We start from the raw sequence: 21,051 nt of genomic DNA on the forward strand, positions 1-21,051 counted from the left end.
GAATATCTAGATGCTAAAAAGACCTCGGGATTGCTTCTCTTTATAGACTTCGAAAAGGCTTTTGATAGCCTTGAATGGGTTTTCATTACTAAAGCTTTGAACGCTTTCAATTTTGGCCCAAATGTGAAAAAATGGATCTCAATTTTTTATAACGGTGTACAAAGTGCAGTTATGAATGGTGGGTTTTTGACAACGTATTTTAATATATCAAGAGGAGTCCGTCAAGGTTGTCCTCTAAGTCCTCTTTTATTCATCCTCGCTGTGGAATTGCTAGCAGTAAAAATACGCCAAGATCCAGATTACAGAGGCATTTCCCTCCCAGACGGCCAGGAGGTCAAAATTTCACAGTTTGCTGACGATACCACTATAATAACAGAAAATGTTGAATCACTCAAACCCTATTTACAGATCTTGGATCGTTTTGGAAATATTTCAGGCTTAAAATTAAATAAGAAGAAAACAAAAGCTATGTGGATGGGTTCCATGAAAGATAGTAATTTGAAAGTACTTGACTTTAAGACAACAAAAGAACCCATTAAAGTTCTTGGAGTACATCTATCCTACAATACATATAAATGTACTGAAGAAAACTTTCACGCGAAGATAAAGAAAATGAAAACAAAATTGAACTTGTGGCTCTCAAGAGATCTCACGATATATGGCAAGTCTTTATTGGCGAAAGCTTTAGGTATATCACAGTTAGTTTATGCTGCATCCATGCTGACTGTTCCAGAATCGATTATCAAAACTGTTCAGGAGAATCTCTTTGCCTTTCTATGGAAAAACAGGAAAGACAAGATAAAAAGAGTAGTTATGTATCAACCAGTAGAAAAAGGGGGAATCAATTTTGTTAATTTTCACACGGTTATTAAATCGTTACGCCTAGCTTGGATTGGTAGACTACTGGACACGTCTGATGATAAATGGAAGGCAATCCCAAATTACTACTTTCGAGAACATGGCAGCTTATTATTTCTCCTTAAATGCAACTATAATGTAAAACTCTTGAAAACAGGTCTGCCTCTCTTTTATCGAGAACTTCTTCAGTACTTTCAAGATCTTAAGAAGACAACTAACATCCTTCCAAATGGCGAATTCATTCTTTGGAACAACAAGTCGATAACCATAGACAATGCTACCTTATTTTGGAAGTCATGGTTTGATAGCGGAGTTGTATCAGTAAAGGATGTGCTAAATACAAATGGCAAGTTTTTATCATACGAAGAGTTTAGCAACAAATTTAACATTGCCACAAATTATTTGCACTACTTTCAACTAATTTCAGCCATTCCATCTGAGTTGAAAAGGAGAGCAGCACAAACGTTTATACCTGCAGCTGATCTCTCTTCGACTTCCGCATCCGTTCCGTTAAATAAAACCTTTTTTGATCTTGCTGAAGCGCGCTGTAAAAATTATTACCAGTTGTTCAATAATCACGGCTCCGTTGTTCCAAGTGGAGTTAAAAAGTGGCAGGATAAATTCCCAGAAAAATTTGTTGATTGGTCAAACAAGTTTCAAGATATATACCGCTTTACTAAGGATAACAAACTCCGTCAATTTTGCTTTCGTTTTCTGCATAGAATAACTGTAACAAGAAGAGAACTCAAACTATTTCATTTAACGGATAACGATAAATGTATATATTGCTCTAGTGCTGATTCAATAGAACACACCTTTATTGATTGCAGGGAGTCTGTAAAACTTTACTCGCAAATTATATCATGGTTCAACCAGTGCCAAGGTACTACAATAACACTCTCAAGCGAACAAATTGTCTTTCGTGATATACATCATGTAACTGATGCGCTGTCGGACCCCGAAAGACGCAGGCTAGATTTACTCATCATCTTGGTCAAGCAATATATCTACTCCTCTAAACACCTTCAGAAAGAATTGTCTTTAGATGAACTTGTAAACAAACTCACTATTCAATGGAAATTAGAAAAATGTGCTTAAATGGAATTTCTGCTCTCAATCAAAATAAATGATGCGATGCATTTTTTTTTTCGTAACTCACATATGTAAGCTAATGCAGAGACTCGATTTTGTAGTTTTTTCGTTTAACTTCTTTTGTTATCTTAATATTTTTTTTTTCATCTCTTCTTTTCTTTTTCTCTATTACTTAGTTGTCTTTTTTTTTTCTCTTTTAATTTAACAGAAAAGTACTTTGTAAAATTCAGATACTGTATAAGTGTAAGTAATTTATATAAGTGTAAGCAACCAAAGTGTATTAGTGTATTTGCGTATTTAATTAAAGCGTGTTAAATAAAAAAAAAAAATAAAAAAAAAATAAAAAAAATTTAGGCTAACTGGAGTGCTTTTTAGGCTAACCTGAGTGCCTCACACGTGTGCCTCGCGTGGCTCGCTGGCTCGGAGATTGTCAAGACCCGTTTGCAAGAAAGGGGAGATGAAAGCCCCCTGGGAACATTTCTTTAATGGGCCAGTTCCACAACCCTCATCATTGCATTTTTTCTGTTTGAGTGAAAATTTTCTGGCATTTTTTTTCTCTGCCCATTCAATGATCAGTATTAATGTCATTTTTTTCGTGACTTATCACTTCAAGTTATAAGTGTTGGGTTGCTTTTTACCATTCTCAATTGCTGGACTTGTTTCACTCTTTTAACAAAATATTCGTCTAGGAAATTTTTAGCATGGAACTTGGGCACTTTCTCTGGTTAGATTTTGGTCTGTAATTTGTTTTCTTGTGCACTTTTGGGCTTTCTTGTTTCAGTTTTATGGTGAGTAGCTAGCAGCAGTTTTTTAATATTTTGTGTGCAAAAGGAAGCTTCAGTTTAACATGTTTGCACTCAATTTTGAGAGAAACCTTTACATGCCTAAGAGGAAAGTCATTCTTATTTCCAGACCTAAGAAGTCTAAAAGCAGAAGAAAAGTCAGTCATAGAAAAGCTGTGCAAAAAATGATGTTCACTGGAATAAAATTAATTTTTTACGGCCAATTTCAGTGCTATGTAGGCCAAGATTTTGGAGCATGATCATGATTTGACTAAGGTGTTACCAAGCAGTAAACATAGTAGTAGATGAATATTCTAGAACAGTTCTGATTCAAGGACATGAAGGTTACATAGTAAGTCAGTTTAGCTTATTTTTTAAAAAAATTTATTCATAAATCCAGCAATAAAAAAATAGCAATTGAAAATAGACTGCCCCGCAGGTTGCGAGAGCTAATCTAGGCAGGTCAGACTTACAACTATTGGAAGGTAAAGAAATCATGAGTTAAACAAGAAAGTTGAAAAATTAAAATTTTTATGTCAGCTATAGAATAACAGTAAGTTGCTCTTGATAATACACTTGTTTGTTTGGCAATGATCCTCAGTCAACTGAATCTTAAAATCCAAAAGATGATTAAATTAGTTTTTGTGGCACATTTGACATCCAGCCATAAAATAATTTTTGAGTCCTGTAGATAATTTGTCTTTACTCTTGTCTATTTTATTCTTGGCTCCCAATAAAACCTTGCATTTCAATTTAACAGGCTGTAAGAATAAATGTTAGAAAATAATCACTATAATCCCAGAAGGAATTATCAGAAAACAAAAAAATACTAAAATTCATAGCTATTTTAATTAATCATGTTTCATTAATTTTGAATTTTTCTTTTAATTTTCACTTTAAGCAAAAAAGGTCCATTCAACCAGTAAGCTACTATAAATTGTCGCTCTGGGATGAACATATGCTCAAATATTTGACAAAGAACCCATTTTGTGACATGAATTGCTCTTATAACATTGGGAAGAAAAGGATTTTCTCCCAAGAATAACAAACCACAATCAATTTTTAGTGACTTCTCTAAAATACACAGGAAGAACTTGAAAATATTGGCTAATTTTGTCAAGTTGAAATCCACTTCCACCCAAGCCATCCACAGTCAAACATTGATAGTAGTTTAACAAAACTAAACCATTATTTTAATGATTCCATTGAAAAAAATACGTTTTTTGAATATTCGTAGTGACACTAAAAATAGGTGACACTACCCCTTTAAAACATTTTTTGCAAAGCTATAGGTTGTAGCTACTTTGAATCAGTCAATTGTATAATTGAGTAAGTTCTGTCAACAGGTGATTATTTTTGGCCATTCCATACAAAGCACCTTAATTCCCTATATGCAGGAAACTTGATATAATAATTGTTCAATGCCCCCTTATCAACAGCAAGCATTATGCCATTTTTACTTCTAAGGGGTAAGAGTGGTGTCAGTGATGTTGTCTCATGGGGGAAATCAGGTCCCTTCTCCTTGCTGTATCACGCCTTGCACTTGCAGTGACAGCTACCATTTTAGTCCAAACAGGAAAACTGTAAAATTCTTCGTCAAAAGAGTGACAGATGACATTTCCAAAAGTCTTTTTGTCATGGCAAAGTGATTGACTTAAATGTACAGCTGGCCAAAGAATATTAATTTATGTTAGGGATACTTGTAACCGTGGGCCAGTCCAATGCCTTACGTGCACCTTTTTTTATCAGTGAATTGCATCAGTGCTATTCTCCCTGGGCAGGCTATATTTTTCAACACTGTCTATCCTGGGGATCAGTGGCCATTAGTTTACTCCAGTACCTCATAATTTTTTACCCATAGCACTTTCACTTCCTCTTAATGAGAAGTTCCTCACCACTTAACCATATGTAAGGAGATCAAAAACAAGATGGTAGATCCACAGAAGGTATGGGTACTGGTGAGACTTAGTTTGGCCTGATAGTAAGCGAAAGCCGAAAAACAAAAAAATCAGCTTTTTAACTGTAAAATGGGGTATTTCAATTGCTGATTTGTCCCCAATGTGAAGTTTTCCCAGTTTTATTTCAACAAAAATCCAAATGCTCATGGGATTAGCCTGGAAATGACTTGATGCATTTGATCTACAATAGCTTAAAGAGGTGATGCAGTGTAGATTACCTTGCTCCCAAAAGGCTGTGTATAAAAGTGGGACGGGGACAAGGGGACGGGGACATTGGGACGCGTGTGTGGGGACTTGGGACCTGGGGACGCGTGGGGAGGGACGTGGGGACATCAAGCATGGGACGCGGGGACGTATGGGACGGGGACGGGGACGCGGGGACGTCAAATATAGGGGGACGTGGGGACGTTAATGTTTATTGTTTAAGTCGAAGGTAAATGCGATACCTCTTTCTTCACAACCCACCCTACCCTCCTTATGGTCCCAATATTCCAGCAAGGAGACTTGGACAGCGGTCTCACTTTATTCAACGCTGGGGGTTCTTCGTCACGTTTATCGTCATGGAGGATTTCCAAGGTAAGGCTATCTTGCGTTTGTCTCGATTATCACTAAAATCCTAACACATCCTTGTTTGAATCTTGTAAATTTTGAGCTTGAAGGATACTATAGGCAATACTTAGTTTAACGATTTGCATTTTTGGTCGCCAGATTGTTCAGATTTGAACTACTTATCGGACGAAGATACAGAAGATGCTAGAGTTTGCAAGCGGAGTAGAAGGTGTGCTTCGTCACGATTATTTTCAGTTGTTTTGCATGTATAAAAAAGCCTTAATGTTACTACAGTATTTTACATGTATAGAAAGAATGCATTGTCACTTTGCGTGGCTGTTCACGGCCAACTTGGCTTCTTTGCTAATGTTTCTAGATTAAAGTAACATGATATTTTCATTGAAATAGGGTCATGAGGTTGCACAGCAATTCTGATTTCAAGTTTTCGTTAACACTGCTATTTTCATTTTTTCTCTATAGTGTTTTCAAACAAAGTCAGGATGAAGTCTTTGATACGGTACGTTCTTTTACTATATTAAAGGTTTTTTGTCCTGTCAGTAGTAGTTTCGTTATTAAGTGCAAAAACAAGCTACATTATAGTCACGACAACCCTTTTTTATTTTCTTCGTATCAATAATAACTAGTACGCCAGGGCAATCTTTTGTAATAGAGAAGATTTATTGTCCGACTTAAAACCCCAACTGAATTTTGAATACATTTTAAATAAAGGAGATGTTTTGCTTGTTTGACCAGCTCAGGCTTTACCATGGGAACGAGAGGTTGCTAAAATCTCAGCTATAAATTCATCATGTGATCTGCCTAGTAATGGATTAACAACGTGTCCTTCCACAACCATTGAAGATTAACGCAAATTAAAAATCTTACACATCAGTCCAGGTTAAATTTGGGTGATGTTGATTTTTGTATTAATTTTTAACCTTTGATTTTATTTAGGCGGATAGCAGCCCTGTCAATTCCCCAAATGCTAAGAAAATTAAGAGGTAGGTTTTAAAAGTAATTAAGCAGCTGGTAATTCTTGGATATGCAAATTTGGGGGATGCTAATAGACCCCTCCACGGTTTTTTCAACATTTGACATGGACCAGTTAGTGAAATTCCTTTGACACCACTGGACAGAGCGCCTTCAAATTGGTAACATTGGCAAAGTTGCAAAAATTTATAGACGTTTGTAAACTTGTCCCCACCATACAAACGTCTGAAAAGTTTCGCGACTTCGAGGAGCTATATCTTCGTTACTTTTCGACAAATCACAAATCACTTTTCTTTCAAGGCGCCCTTTCCAGTGGTGAACGTTTTTGGATGATGCAAGAGTTGGTTAATTTCCTTTTATTATTATTATTTTTATATATACAGCAAAACGGTTGTGCGGGAGGAAATCGCGTTTGTAAGGCGAGCAATCGAGATAATCGACACGAGTGAGGAAGAGGAGGACTCTGAGGATAGTCAGCAGGTACATTGAGTGACACATAATGATAACTTATACGGTATCTAATAAGTACTGACATTTTAGGGTGATTCTCCAGGTAATATACAAACCGTTCGTTCTCCAGTCAGTTCATTCGCGAGATAATCATGAACTACAGTCCAAACATTTTTATGATGACAGTCAGTGGTCTCAATTTTAAAGTGACAATTTTCTAAATAAGCTACAACCGTAGAAAAACGCCGTTTTACAGTACTTTTTCTTCCCTCAAAAGCGACGTTATACATGAAAATGACTGTTTAAGGAAGTAATTTTCAAGATCAAGCTACTCTACATAGTTTATATTACCCAAATGAGCCACTGAGGTTCCATGATTGTTCTTAGCGCACGCAGTTTAAGTCATTTTTATCGTTCCTTGTTCCATCAAAGTTGTAGCGAGACCAACCACTGTAACAGTTTTCCGACTTTTAGAATCGTCAGTTGGTGATTAACGAATCATCCCAAAATAGCAATGGGTTAATTAAACATGAAGGTGCTGTTTTATAGAATGTCTTATGAAGCAATGTTTTTTTTTTAGGAATTCAAGAAGTATTACGAAGACGACAGCCGCCTTCCTTATTATGAGAAAGGCAGACAATCACCATATTCCAGTAAAGAGAGTGTAGACATTCTGCTGAGAGTGAAAGAACCATGTTGCACTGAAGTCCCCCTTCAGGTGATGGAGAATGCTTCGTTTGTAATAGATTTAGATGCTCTCCCCCACCCCGAAGATGTGCGGGTGGACGATCTTGGCAAGTGGGTCCATATTGGCTCCCCGAAAAGCTATATTGCAGTTGAGAGAAACAAGAGTGGCCATATCCTGGATGTTCAAGTGACAAGGCAGAAAAGAACAGACGCTGATTACATCATGGTGGTTAAGCAGTATCTTCACCACGACAAGGAGGCACAATATCGGAAGCAGATGTCTTTCGTGTACGATAGCAAGTCGAGAAGGCACCGACTGGCATTGCTTCAGTATTACTTTAAAGGTGAAGAAACCCTTTTGAACCTTAAGGAACATGGAAATTCAAAAAACAACACAGAGCCTTATGTTCGAACGAAACCAAGCACATTCGAACAGCTGAAAAAAATATCCAGAAGCTGCCAACCCCGAGAGGTCTTTTTCGAAGCTGTACGTCAGAAGGGGGGATTGGAGTTTTGCCGCTCTAAAAGTGATCTGCCGCGAAATTCCAGGCAGGTGCAGAACGTATTATCGTCTACTTCGGCATCCTTTATGCCGTCAGCTAGTTCCAGTGGAGATATCTTGCTTGAAGCTATGGAAAAGTGCAAAACTAAAGATGGTTATGTCAGAGAGGTAGTTGGTGCACCAGAGCCTATGGCCTTCCTTGCCACTGACAGGCAGCTAAAAGATATTGAGCTGTACTGTTGTCAGGAAGACGATTTTTCAATTCTTGGTATTGATCCAACATTCAATCTTGGCAATTTTAGCGTGACTCCAACGACCTACAGGTGCCGCAAAATTGTTAACGTAACCACAGATAAATCACCTGTTTTCCTTGGTCCCATGCTTGTTCATCAGAGCAAAACGGAACAAACGTACCGATATTTAGCCTCATCAGTTAAGCGATTCAATCCAAACACCGTGTCTCTTCAAGCCTTCGGCACTGATGGCGAACGTGCTTTGTCAAATGCATTCAATGAAGAGTTCCCTGTGGCTGACCATCATCGTTGTTTTATCCACCTGCGTAAAAACATTGAAATGAAACTCTCCAGTATAGGCATCAATGGGCGTTACCAAAATGAATTTCTCGACGACATATTTGGTCATAATGCAGCAGCTATCTCGTATCACGGAATTGTGGATTCCGATGATTCGGATGACTTTTATGCAAAACTGTGCTCGCTGGAGGATGTTTGGAATGCTCGAGAATGGGAAATCACATACCAAACTCCCACATTCTACGACTGGTTTGTCAAAAATGTTGCTGACACGATCAACGCATCGATGCTGAAACCCATGCGACAAAAGGCGGGACTTGGGGATTCCCTATACACAATAAACGACAATGAAGCAGAAAACCACCTGTTAAAGCTCAAGACGGACCACAAACGTGTGAACCTCGTAACGCTTATTGAAAAGAGTCATGAACTTGTGAAGGAACAAGATTCGTTGCTGGAAGGAGCAATAATTGACCAGGGGGAATGCAGACTCTCAGATGAATATAAGCACCTGAAGATATCCCCAGAAAAGTGGAGAAAGATGAATCCTACGGACAGAAGAGCGTACACCAGAAGAGCCAAAGAAAGTGGTCCCATGTCACAAACGCTTTCCACACTCTCCATATCACATACACAGTCCGGCATCTCTGGTATCCCAGAAAGCATTTTATCCCATCAATTCTCTAAGGCCCAGAGGCTCTTGCGAATGAATAAAGTTAGACATGGCTTTGGGGAAGACGATACTCTATTGGTAGCATTGGATACATCAGCGAAACCGCATGTTATAAGGCAATGCAAAAATGGTAAATTCTGTTGCGATGATGACTGTCCCGCATACAATCATTCCAGTCTTTGTGCTCACACACTGGCGGCAGCAGAATTCAAGGGCAAACTCGTAGATTTCGTAACATGGCACAAGAAAACTGGTGTACAGACAAGTGTGACAAAAATGTCTACTTATGGGCTGGATGTTGGCAGTGCTGGTAAAAAGCCACATCAACGAAGAAGAGCGAAGAAGACCAACGAGAAAGAGAACTTCATCGTTGAACATGTAGACAGAGTGCAAACTCCATCTCAGAATCGCCAGCCCGTGAAAATGAAGATTGTTCGAAGAAATGGAGAACACGAAGTCTTGCAAGAAAGTCTAGCAGAGACAGACGAAGGGCATCGTGAGGACATCAATTCGTATTCTCTTGTGTTCCTGTCTGATCATCCCCGAGTGACAACTTGTACAGGATGTGGAATCAAATTCGCTCGAAAGGCCGATGGTGGACTCTTTCCTCCTCCGCATGACGTCGCCATTACACACAAAGAACACCGTCCCTGGAAAGATAGAAATACAGGGATCTTGAGAGTTGGAAAGGAACAGGCTGTCTATTTTCATGTAAATATTTCTTCCTTTCAGAAAGGAAACAGCATCAGTAGCGCTACCTTTGACGGAGCACAATTAGACATTCATCCCATTGTCAAGCAACGCCTGAACAAGGAGCATAAAGATTTCCTCTTTCAGCAGTTGAACATTTCACTATAAATGAACAACACTGTAAAACGTTCCATGCCGGAAACACTACTTACGAGTAAAAGCGTTGAACGTCAGCAAACAGAGCATGTAGTTAAGATTTAAAACTATTATTACTAAGTACTGGTTTGTGTTTTCATTTTGAGGCGATACCTGCCCTTTTTAACAAGTTTCAGAGTAATTGTTTGCATTAGGTGCGATGCATACCATGCGGTTGCTTCTCAATCAATAGGGGATTTTTGGCCTCCATCAACTGTAAGTTATAAAGTGAAATTTTGTTGACTATGCAGTGAGCACTAGCGTTGTAACGTCGTTCATATTCTATGTACATTTCTACGACAATGGTTGCACTCATTCCAAGTTATTGAAAATGAGACAAAGATTATAATAATTTGCTTACAATTTGTTATGAAATTAGGGATACGCGAGGCAAAACTAGTCGGAGGATACCTTTCATGGCTTGTTACCAAGTCATTCCTCGTTACAGTTTTATTGCAACTAGTGTCCTAAGTTCCTTTTGCTATTACAGCGGTAGTTCAGTGTTACAACTCTTCAGATTACACAATTGCAAAAGTAAGTGAAAAGATGTTTGTAAAAGAGTTACTTGGCAGTTTAGTTTGCGGCCAGATAAACGTACAAAGCAACCAAATATTAGAAGGTCAATAAGCCGAATTACGTGTTTACAAATTAAAGCATGCTGTTCACGTTCATGTTATTTGACTGAACTGTCTCGTTGCAAAGTGACTTAGCTAACCAGAAAAACAGTTTTGCAATTTGTTAGATTGATTTCCTCTGGGTGTAGAAAGTTTTGTCAATATGTAAACATTCTTTATTATGTAAGTGAAGTTTTCATAAATTAAAATAATGAGTTTATTTTGCCCTCCGTTCACAACGTGGTACTCGCTGACTCTTTTTTTTTCATTCTGGCCTCCTCAGACAAACCTTGAATACTTTTAGAGAAAACCCGCTTTGATTAATAGTGACATGAAAATGCTTTTTTCCATGGCTTATCGGATATTTTCAATGACTGACACGGCTTCTGCCACAGGTCGTCCACCCTCTGTGTTACACTTTCATTCACCCAAGGGCAAGTCGGTTATGTACGAATCTCCTATAATGCTTTACGGCCCTTAAAATAAGAAGTGGCAGTGAGTTGTAAAGCGAGAAGTGATCGCGCTCGCCAAATAGTGAACTGGATGTCGTTATTTCCCTTCTGCGAAAGAATTAAACGCCGCTTTTAATCGAACAAACCAATGCACAACGTGGTGAAATATCGAGATATCTTTTCCAAAATCTGCGTACGTTATAACGCTCAGTTTAGCCGAAGACATCTCTGAACCTAAAACTTCTGTATATTATAGTCAGGGATGTGCAAGGGTTGCGTGATGATCAAAGCAAAAGCAGTCCAAACTTACCGTGGAAATCCTCGATCCTCCATGCCTGTTTACGAAACGAAGACTCGGCCAAGACCCCCTGCATTGAAGAAAGTGAAACCGCTGTCCTGGTCTTCTTGCTGATAGAAAATTGGAGCCTTAAGCAGGGTAGGGTGGGTAGCGGTCGCCAAAATTTATTTTCGATTCCAAATAAATAAAAAAGGAAACTAGATTACTTGTGGCATAAGCGAACTTCCAACCCCGGAGTGCTAGCTCCGAAATCTATTGCATGTGCCTCTAAACCACGGGGGATTCAACTATTGAAACAATATTCTATTTTGTTTGACATATTTTTAGTGGCAAATCTAACAGTAAATGCTTGCTAACAGTGCTTAACCCTAATCAAGATAGTCAGTGCGCCTACTCCTATATGAAGAAATATTTGTGTAAACATCATAAGGTGTCCGATGTGGTTAAATAACACAGTTTCACGAAGAAAGAGATATCGCGTTTACCTCCGACTTTACCTCCGGCGTCCCCGTCCCACACGTCCCCGCGTCCCCGCGTCCCATACGTCCCGCGTCCCATACCAGATGTCCCCACGTCCCTTCCCTCGCGTCCCCAAGTCCCAAGTCCTCACACACGCGTCCCAATGTCCCCGTCCCCTTGTCCCCGTCCCACTTTAATACACAGCCCTCCCAAAAAGACCTTGGTGGTACCTGTTACTACCTGCTTAGTTTCTCTGCTCCTTGCAACAGAAATCCCCTTACCCCAGGATGTTCTAGGAGCAGTTTACTGCTCAACAGTAAACCCAAAAAATTCCAGATTAAAATGTAGCCAGAGAAAGTGGCTGAGGCGGTTGCACTTTCTTGCTTTAAGTTTACAATACCTGCGACCCATCTTCATCTCGATATTTTTTATGTGTGTGTGTGTGTGATTACTACAAGTTCAATTTCTTGATTTTCTCTGTCCCTTTTTTTCTAAAACTTTCCTTGAAGGACATTTTGTTGAACAAGCAAGACAAGTACAGCAATCAAAAATGGCAACAAAATCGATATTCAACACTTATCACGTGTTATAAAAAGTCACTAAAGAAATGGGGTATATGTTGATCACTGATTGGGCATAAAAATACAATGCCAGAAAATGTCTGCCTAATCAGAAAAATGGGTTCAAATGGATTCTGGAACTGGTTCATTATAGAAATGTTTCCAGGGGCTCTTCTCGTCCATCTTGTAAACTTCACCCTGATCCAACTCTGCCCCTGGGTCTCCAAAAACCAAAAGAAGTAGACTCGGTTATGTTTGCCAGAAACATGAGGTTGGTGTGATCAAGTGTAGTTACCATGACAATGTTAGCTGTGCTGACCCTTGTATGACATATTTTGTTCTTTCCCTGTTTCCTGTTTATTCCACCACTCTGCCACATTCCATGGATTTTCTGGCTGTTATACAATTGGACGCCTTTCATACAATCGTACCAAGCCCACCTTATGCTGGCACTGAGGGTGATTGATCACTAGCCAGGGTTGTTATCGTTTCCAAATTCGAGATAGCATTGTCATGTCTACGTTGTGGAAATTACCAGCCTCCCACGCAGTCATTTTAAGGAGATTCACGCTACCCTCCTCCCCCACAAAGTAGTTAATAAAATTGACTGTGAGAAACATCATACAACATTCCACACTTTAACAGGGCCTCCACACAGCTTTCAGGATGATTCACAAGATTGGCTGGGAATAAAAGCAGTAGCAGAGCAAACAAGCCTGAAGCAATAGAGCTGCATGCTATAGTGGTCCAAGAGAGTGGTTCTAAAGAGCTCTGTGCTTTCTGCTTTATGGAGAGAAAAAACAACTTCATGGCAGGCTAAGAAAGTGCATTTAAATGCCCCTATTGGAATGCAACTAATGTATGTTTTGAGGTGAATGATGATGTGACATTGGCATAACGATGTATAAAATGTTATTGTTTCCACCCAGGTTGGAGAATGCACTTACTTTCAGAGACTGCAATCCTTCTGCAACACAGGTAATTGAAACATATTTTTTAAAAAGAAAAACATGATATGATTTCTTCCTTTGTATTCACTTTTGAGGTTAAAATCATACACTTTTTAAAAGTTACCGCATGCTTGTTGACATGTTACTGTTTTTAATTCTCATGAAATTTTTAATCAGGTTTCTACCATTGATTTTGATAACAGTAAAATGATGTAGTTTCTATGTTTGTTATGCTGGAATGTAACATGGTGGACTTGAATAAAAAGCAATATTAGGCTGTGTTGGTGGCAGTATTATTCCATGCAAAGCAAACGTTTTGGTGGAGAATCCACCATGAGTTGATTAAGCCGAGACAATGAGCAGTGGTGGCCAAGAGAAATTTTCTAAAAGGCCGCCCGCGGCCCACCTCAAAGCCAATGGGCCAGCTGCCTGCGTCCCACGGCCGGCTTCCCAGTTCTACAGCCATTTTTTTTTTTTTTTACGCCCACTTCAAGATGGCAGATACTTACCATGAAAGCCTTCTAACTAATAAAATAATGGCCTGGTTAGCCTACGTAGAACTTTGGTTAGCCTAAATAGCTCTCCGGTCAGCCTAGTTGAACTAACATAGCTTGTGCTTAGCCTTTGTAGGTGGGGTTAGAATATCTTAAATTATCTATCTCTATTTAAGGTTATGATATTTTAACCCCAAATATAAAGGCTAACCGCAAGCTACACAAGCTAAACTAGGCTAACTTTAGAGCTATTCAGTCTAACCGGAGCTTTGTTTTGTAAGATACCAGTCTGTCAAGGTAAGTATTTGCCCTTCTGAAAAGCCGGGTCATGGCATTTGAGGTGGGCCGTGGGCCGTGAACTGGTAAGTTGGCCGCCAGGCCATGAGCTTTGAGGCGGGCCGCAGGCTGTGGGCCACAGGCCACCTTTTAGCAAAACCCAGAGAAATACTGCTTGCCAAAAAGCATTAATTATTTTGCATGCAGAACCTAATTTGGAAAAAATTAGCAAAGCCAGAGAAAAGTCAATGAAATTCTAAACTTTGCTTTAAACTTTTTGCTTTTGTCGCAAGAAATTGTGAGGACAAAATACAAAATCATTGTAATCTGTGTTTATGTATTTCTTGCTGCTGCTGTATATATTGTTATGAAATTTATAGCAAAACGTTCAGCAAGCTCAGTCATTTTCAAGATAAGACAGTTAGTTTAATAAGAATTGAATGTTTTGTTTTATCAAGAGTTAATAACGGTAATTTGACCACCATAAATTAATCAGAGTGCTGCCATTTCGTACATTAGCCCCTCATCACTGAGAGTGAATCCAACCCTGATTAGTTCTGATGAAGGGCTAAAAATGAGTTTGAAGATTTTTGCTGTGTTATTTCAACATATAGAATATTGAAGGAAGCCAATGATTTTCAGTCATTTCTCATTTTTATGCTGTATATGGTCTCAACTGAGCATTGTTACTGGAAGGTAACAGAATTATTTTGTGTTACCTACCAACTTATAACTATTTTTTTACAATTTCTGATGAACCTTTAAGACAGAGATGAACTTATAGACCGACAGGAAGCAGTTAACAATATAAAACCCTTTCACTGTCATGCTACTTCATCAGTTAGACTGGGCGTATGGAAAATCAGGAAACCTGGAATCTGGAATCCGGAAATGGAACCGGAACCGGAACAGATGAATGATTGAAGTTGGGAAGTATGCATATGATTGACATCAATACTCCTCCTCCCTTCTCTGCATTCCTCGCAAGATGGATCATTATACACGGAGCCCTTTTAAGAAAGGGTACGAGTATAAAGAACATTGTAGTTATCATTCTTTTCAGTTACATCGAGTTTGGGATGATGTTCTTGTTATACAAAACATACTTGCTTTTGTTTGCAGGTCGCGACAAACCACCGCTTAATTGATTGAAATGTGAGTACGTGTGAAAATTTGACTTTGTTATGCCTTGAACTTAAGCTGGAGTCTATAGGCAGAACAGACGATTCTGTGTATTCCAGTGGTCATGTTCTGCTTTTTGATATAGTTATGTATATAACTATGTGTATAGTTCGTTTTTTGAAATGAGTAACTAAGGTTCTAGAGAAGGGAATGAATAACACAGCCCTGATAAGTATCACTAAAATAGTGGCTGTTTATGAAAGCAGTTAGCTACAGGTACTGATTAGAATCAAAAATACTGTTTTTAGCTCTGGAATCATGATTTTAAAATATAAAAAATATATATATAAATTCTGTAATCAGAGGGCAATTAAAACTTTTAAAGTAGAATATTTTGTTCGGATCCACCGAAACTTCGTCAGCCACAATGCCAAATTGAATGTTAAGAAGGGTTATATAATGGCCCCGAGGGAGCTAAGATGGTGTCATAGATGCTCCTTTAACAGAGACAATGGCTTCGAATTAGCCAGCATCTATGACACCATCTTAACTCCCTGGGGACCATTATATAACCCTTCTTAACATTCAATTTGGCATTGTGGCTGACAAAGTTCAGTGGATTCAAATGAATTATCCCACTTTTAAAGTTGTAATTGCACTCTGAGTACAGGTTCTGATTAGTTGCAGTCCCTATATACTCAGTCACTTGACCTATATACTCAGTCACTTGACTGCTAGGAATAACAGTAAAGGATTCACTCACTTTTTTCAAGTCAGTTTCCCAGTATGGCAATGTCCTGATAGTATCTCAAATGCTGATAATAGAGACGCCATCTTCAATTATGTATAGAGAAAGATTGGGAACAACGTTTCACCGCGGAACTGGTTTCAGTGTTTCCCAGTTTATCCAGGTTTCTGTTCCGGTTCCAGTTCCAGTTACGTTTCCGGATTCTGGATTTCCAGGTTTCCATACGCCCATTAGACTGGTATAAATCAATTAATTCAAGTCATGAACAAGGCAGGGACAATATACAAAACCTAATTTTGCTAACAATAGACAAATAATTGGCTAACAGATCCAAATGCAAAAATAATGTTTTACAAAACATTTACTTCTTAAGTAACATTTAATCCATTACGTAATACCATCCAACAATGACTCACAATTGTAATTAAATTTATTTGATTGTAATGATGACCAGTGCAGGCTATAGAAAATTTTATTGATCATTGAATGTCACAACAAACAGTACTCCCAGATAATCAAAGTGTACTTACTTATAAATATTTTTCAGTATTGTGAGGAGAAGTTGGCTTTATTTTAAACTTACATCTGATGTTTTTTTTTATAAAGATGCAGTGTCAAATGTTGTTTGAAGGTCTTTACATTACTTTTGTAGTAAGTAGGTTGATAGTAGGCTTGCCCATGTGACATAAATGTGTATTCTATTGTTTCCTTAGAAGCCACCATCCACCATTTCCAGGAGTAAATTCATTTTCTCCAAGACCAAATAATTTATGTTCAGTTCTTATTTGAAAGCACGGGAAAGTACTGTGTTTTACAATTTATCAGTGTATATATGATTCATAAGATTTTCAATAAGGGGAAAAAACAGTTGTTCTTGACAAGATTTATTTCAGAGAATGTTGAAATGACAATGAAACCCTGAATAGAGAGACATAAAGATGCCAGTACCCTGACTTGAGGAAGATGTTGTGATATGCTATCAATTGTGCCACTCTGACAGCATCAACAAGCACAAGCCCATTTTTAGCATTTTTTTTTTCTCCTAGTGTCATCTTTTAAATATGTTTAAGTGCAGTGAAAGCACTCAGGCATGCTACCTGTGTACTTATGGTGCTGCACTAGAAATCTGTTGGTGTGTGGTTAAAGTGAGTGTCTGGCCACTTGCTCTTCATTCTGCCATTTTGGATTTTATGTTCTATTTGAATTATTTGCTTGCCAAGTAGAATTCTTGGCCTCACTAGCACCCTAAGCAATTAATTCTTACTAATAGTAATTAGAGGTTGTTATCGTTATTATTAGCTATTATAAATAAATAAAACAAAGGAATTATATTTGCTCCCAATATATGTCATAAACCAAAATGTGAAAAGTCCAAAACCCCTATTAATCCTAAATGTGAAGAATGTTAAACCTTCTAATCCTAAAATCTCGCTAGTTGCTTATCAATTTCAAAGTTGGTATCTGTAATGTTCAGCGGTGCTGTTCACGTACAACGTGAGCCTCTCAAGCATAGCAGCGCAGACCTCAGGAAGGCGAATGAGACTGTTCATTATTATTACTAACTGTTTCCAAAGGCATCTCAAACTCAAGTGGGAAATACAGCTCAGTCTTAAAAAAGTGGTATGATTGGGATGCTTTCTGTCTAGCATCTTTCAGTGTTTCATTTGAGGACAAACTATACTGGAGGGGTTCGCCAAGTATCAGTCATGATGGATGTAAGGATCACTACTTATGAACCAAGCGACCAGAAAACTTCACTCGTAGAACTAGATATTTGTTAGCATGATAACATTCTCAAGGTTAATGAGACATTCATACTCAACAGCTGCGATAACTTCTTCTGTAATTTGTAAGTACAATCAGCTCCCTTTATTCGGACACCCAAGGTACCGCGAGTTAGTGTCCTTAATAGCGAGAGTCCGTAATAGCGGGAATTTGTTTCAGTCAAAGAAATATCTATTTTTCCCAGGGACTTAGCTGCTGTCCTTATTATTTGGGTGTCCGTAATAGTGAGGTGTCCGCAAGGCGAGAATTGACTATAATGTGCATTTGTATCAACTATAAGTGGTTTGCACACAAACTCTTCCCATTACCTCTTTACAAAGGTTTTTTTCCCCTCCAAAAAGGTGAAAACATTGTGTTGTAGAAGAAGAAAATGTTATTTCATTGTCATACTTACTTATACATAGACACATTTTGATAAATTTACATAGTTCACTTGATGACAGGCAAGCCAGAAGTGGACGAATTGGGCTGATGTGCAATAAATTAGCAGTAAAGATGTCATGCAGACATGCAACTTTCTGCAAAGAAAACATTTCACAACCATTACAGGCTACACTGTTGGCATTTTTATTAAACAGATGGAATGGAAGTCACCAGAGAGAACTCCACACAGCACTGTCAATCTGGCAAAATTGCACTCCATGCAGTGGGTTCATTTGCAATATAGATCAATATGAACTTTTCATTTTCCATTTTTATTGTTAAGTAGGCACCCCAATGAAAGTGAATGCAGATTTATAAATGATTCTAGTAGAGATGATCATAACAACCATACTGAAATAAATGATGGTATATTTCCAGCCTGGTGAATGAATAAGAATGATGTATTATTCTAGAAAGTGACACAGGCATACTTGGAAAAAAGAAATCCGAGTGCTCCTATCAGGAGTCGAACCTAAGACCTTTCGATTACTAGTTCGGATGCTCTACCACTGAGCTAAAGGAGACTTTTGGGAGCTAAGGCCATTAAACTAGGTTCATGGGACAAACGTCCTGCATACTGCTAGAATTTGAATGTCGAACGTGTAGTATATTTATATACCAAACGTTTGACAGTAAAATCCTAGCAGTATGCAGCTTGTTACTTAATGTGTTTGTTTCTTTGTTCAATGAGGTTCGTCCACTTATAGCATCTAGAGAGCTTGAATGTTGCTGCATATTTCCATGGATATAAAAGGAATCTCAACATTTTCAAAAATTGAGACTAATTTGGTTTTGAGCATTTTGCTACTGTTTAAGGTCAGTAGGATTACATTTATAATAAATGTAATGCTCAGGAGTGGTCAGCATGCTATTTCTCCTTACAATATCAATATATAAGAATGATATGTTAATGAAATGTTCAATTTTTTACTATAAAGGGAATAATAACAAGACCAAATTTGAGTTTTGTCTAGCCCCAGTTGGAAGCCTGTTTAAGCTAATCCTGGATTAATTCAAACTTTGACTCGCATTTAATTGCTAATCGACAAGATTCTTCGAAAAGATTTGTGGCCCTCAGTTTTAAGTTATTCTTTTCTTTACCTTTAGCTTCTTTTCTTTACCTTTAGCTGGACATAAGCCTAACCCTAACCATTTTAAAGGAGCGCGATGAAAGCGCCAATTTACTTCTAATCATGGATTAGCACTAATCAGCTTTCGAACCTTGCCCTGTAGTATAGATGCTACAGGGATACTAGTAAATGTTCATACTGAAGAAGCATCTGTATTGTGGAGGTTAGAGATATAGTCATTGTGAAGGCTCCACTGACATCAGCTACTCTCCCTTTATGTAAAAGTGACTCAAATGTATATTTATTGTACACACACTAATGTTGAAATCAACATTTTGGAAACACATTTGTACATATTTAATTTGAGACATTATAAGAGAATCCCAAAAGGCATAACTCATGCTGTGCTGTGAAAACCAGTGTGTACACCAAAACGGCATGAGTTGCCACTGGACTGAAGTATTGACCTTTCTTTTGCCAACAAGGAAACTTTTTTGAAAAGCTTGTGAGTAGCTGAAAATTAAATGCCCTAAGTTTTCCCTGACTTTGTGCCATGATTTAGACACAAGGTTGTTGCATATTTACATAAAGCTAATGTTAGCTAATTCCCAACCGTTGTTATTTTGTTCATGCCATGAATATTTTTAAAATTAACTTAAAAAGGATTATTGTTCACCAAATGGTTTGAAATCTTTGCTTCAAGCAATGTAGTGATGTGATGGTGTATGCTTATCCACAGCTAATTGCACACTAATGAGGTAAGTTCCATATTGAAAAAATATGATGCATGGTACTCATTTGCTACAATATTTCCCATTTCTGCTTTAATTATTTAATGTATAGGTGTTTTCTATTGCTGCCATGTTGGTGTACCCAAAAAAATAACATTTGTTTACACAAAAATTGAAGCTAACTGTAGAGGAGAAAAAAATTATTGTTATTGTATTGAAATGTCAGGCAGTGTTCTCTTGACATTGCATCGAGGAATGGTGTTGGAATTTAATGACGACTTGATACTTCAAAAGTTATATGCTTTGTTTAGTGGCGTTACTGTTATGTAGTACACAAGTGCAAACTAGATGTTAATGGTAACTTACTCGTTTGGAAATGTAAAGGAACGTTGAATATCTCCAGAGTCCTATTGCGTTTGTCCAATGATGGAAATACGAGAGAATCTGGGAAATAGTCATTTCGCACAGGATTGCGACTTCGTTTCGCGGGAAGGTAAGGTCATGTAAATGAGCGTTCGCAGTGGTGTGATGTTACATTTATGTGGCGTAGTTATCATCGATATTTGACCCGTCTGGTGGTTGAAAGACATCATTAAGTCTGTAAACCCGCAAGTCACTGGCACCTTTCAAAGAACTGAAACGTGTCTTCCATCCATCCATCGTTGAAAGCGCTTTTAAGCGCTATTGTTTTGGCGATGCCTGGTGGATCGATCCAGACGGAAAGTTTATCAGCAACTCTTCAATCTTCCTGTCCTCGGTAATTTTTAGTTTAGCCGGTATACCCGTGAGCTGTGGCCCATTTGCCAACCTATGTCGCGATCGAATTCGGGAAATGAAGACTTGCTTTTAGACTTATAGTATTTTCCTTTCTCCGCGGGAGTATGTGCTCCGTGTCAGAATAGTCCACTATTACCCACAATGCAAAGGGGACCTTCGATTTGTGCCACAGTCCCCCACGCTCTCACGGCGCCATCAAATACAGTCGATCTGATCGACTACTCCGCCAATTTTATTTCGCTGACCCGGACTTTCAAGACAACACAATTTCGATGACATTACACTAAATATTTTCCGCTGCAACCTTTACAAACGTTATCAAAAACAGGTACC

The 21,051-nt window shown here is 38.3% G+C and overlaps 1 protein-coding gene and 1 long non-coding RNA gene across 4 annotated transcripts in view; both read left to right on the top strand.

The window, feature by feature from the left end:
- The window catches only part of LOC146457127 (uncharacterized), a 32,970-nt gene extending 17,648 nt beyond the window's left edge, over nucleotides 1-15,322 (top strand). The window contains exons 3-5 of one of the 3 annotated variants that reach the window (XR_014858588.1): nucleotides 13,272-13,320; nucleotides 14,904-15,085; nucleotides 15,185-15,322. This is a non-coding gene — a long non-coding RNA (uncharacterized LOC146457127). Of the gene's footprint in view, nucleotides 1-12,496; nucleotides 12,614-12,987; nucleotides 14,603-14,903; nucleotides 15,086-15,184 lie in introns of those variants that run through there. The other 2 variants (XR_014858590.1, XR_014858589.1) reach the window with 2 other exon arrangements.
- Nucleotides 5,086-10,798, top strand: LOC146457129 (uncharacterized). Its single transcript, XM_085092333.1, has 7 exons — nucleotides 5,086-5,266; nucleotides 5,399-5,468; nucleotides 5,720-5,756; nucleotides 6,194-6,240; nucleotides 6,613-6,709; nucleotides 7,260-7,385; nucleotides 9,288-10,798. The coding sequence occupies exons 1-7, from the start codon at nucleotides 5,128-5,130 to the stop codon at nucleotides 9,930-9,932; spliced, it is 1,161 nt and encodes a 386-aa protein (XP_084948459.1). The 5' UTR covers nucleotides 5,086-5,127; the 3' UTR covers nucleotides 9,933-10,798.
- Nucleotides 15,323-21,051: the final 5,729 nt, after the last annotated feature.

Source organism: Pavona decussata, unplaced genomic scaffold, assembly GCF_977016875.1.
Source record: "Pavona decussata unplaced genomic scaffold, jaPavDecu1.1 SCAFFOLD_246, whole genome shotgun sequence".
In the NCBI taxonomy this organism is placed as follows: domain Eukaryota; kingdom Metazoa; phylum Cnidaria; class Anthozoa; order Scleractinia; family Agariciidae; genus Pavona; species Pavona decussata.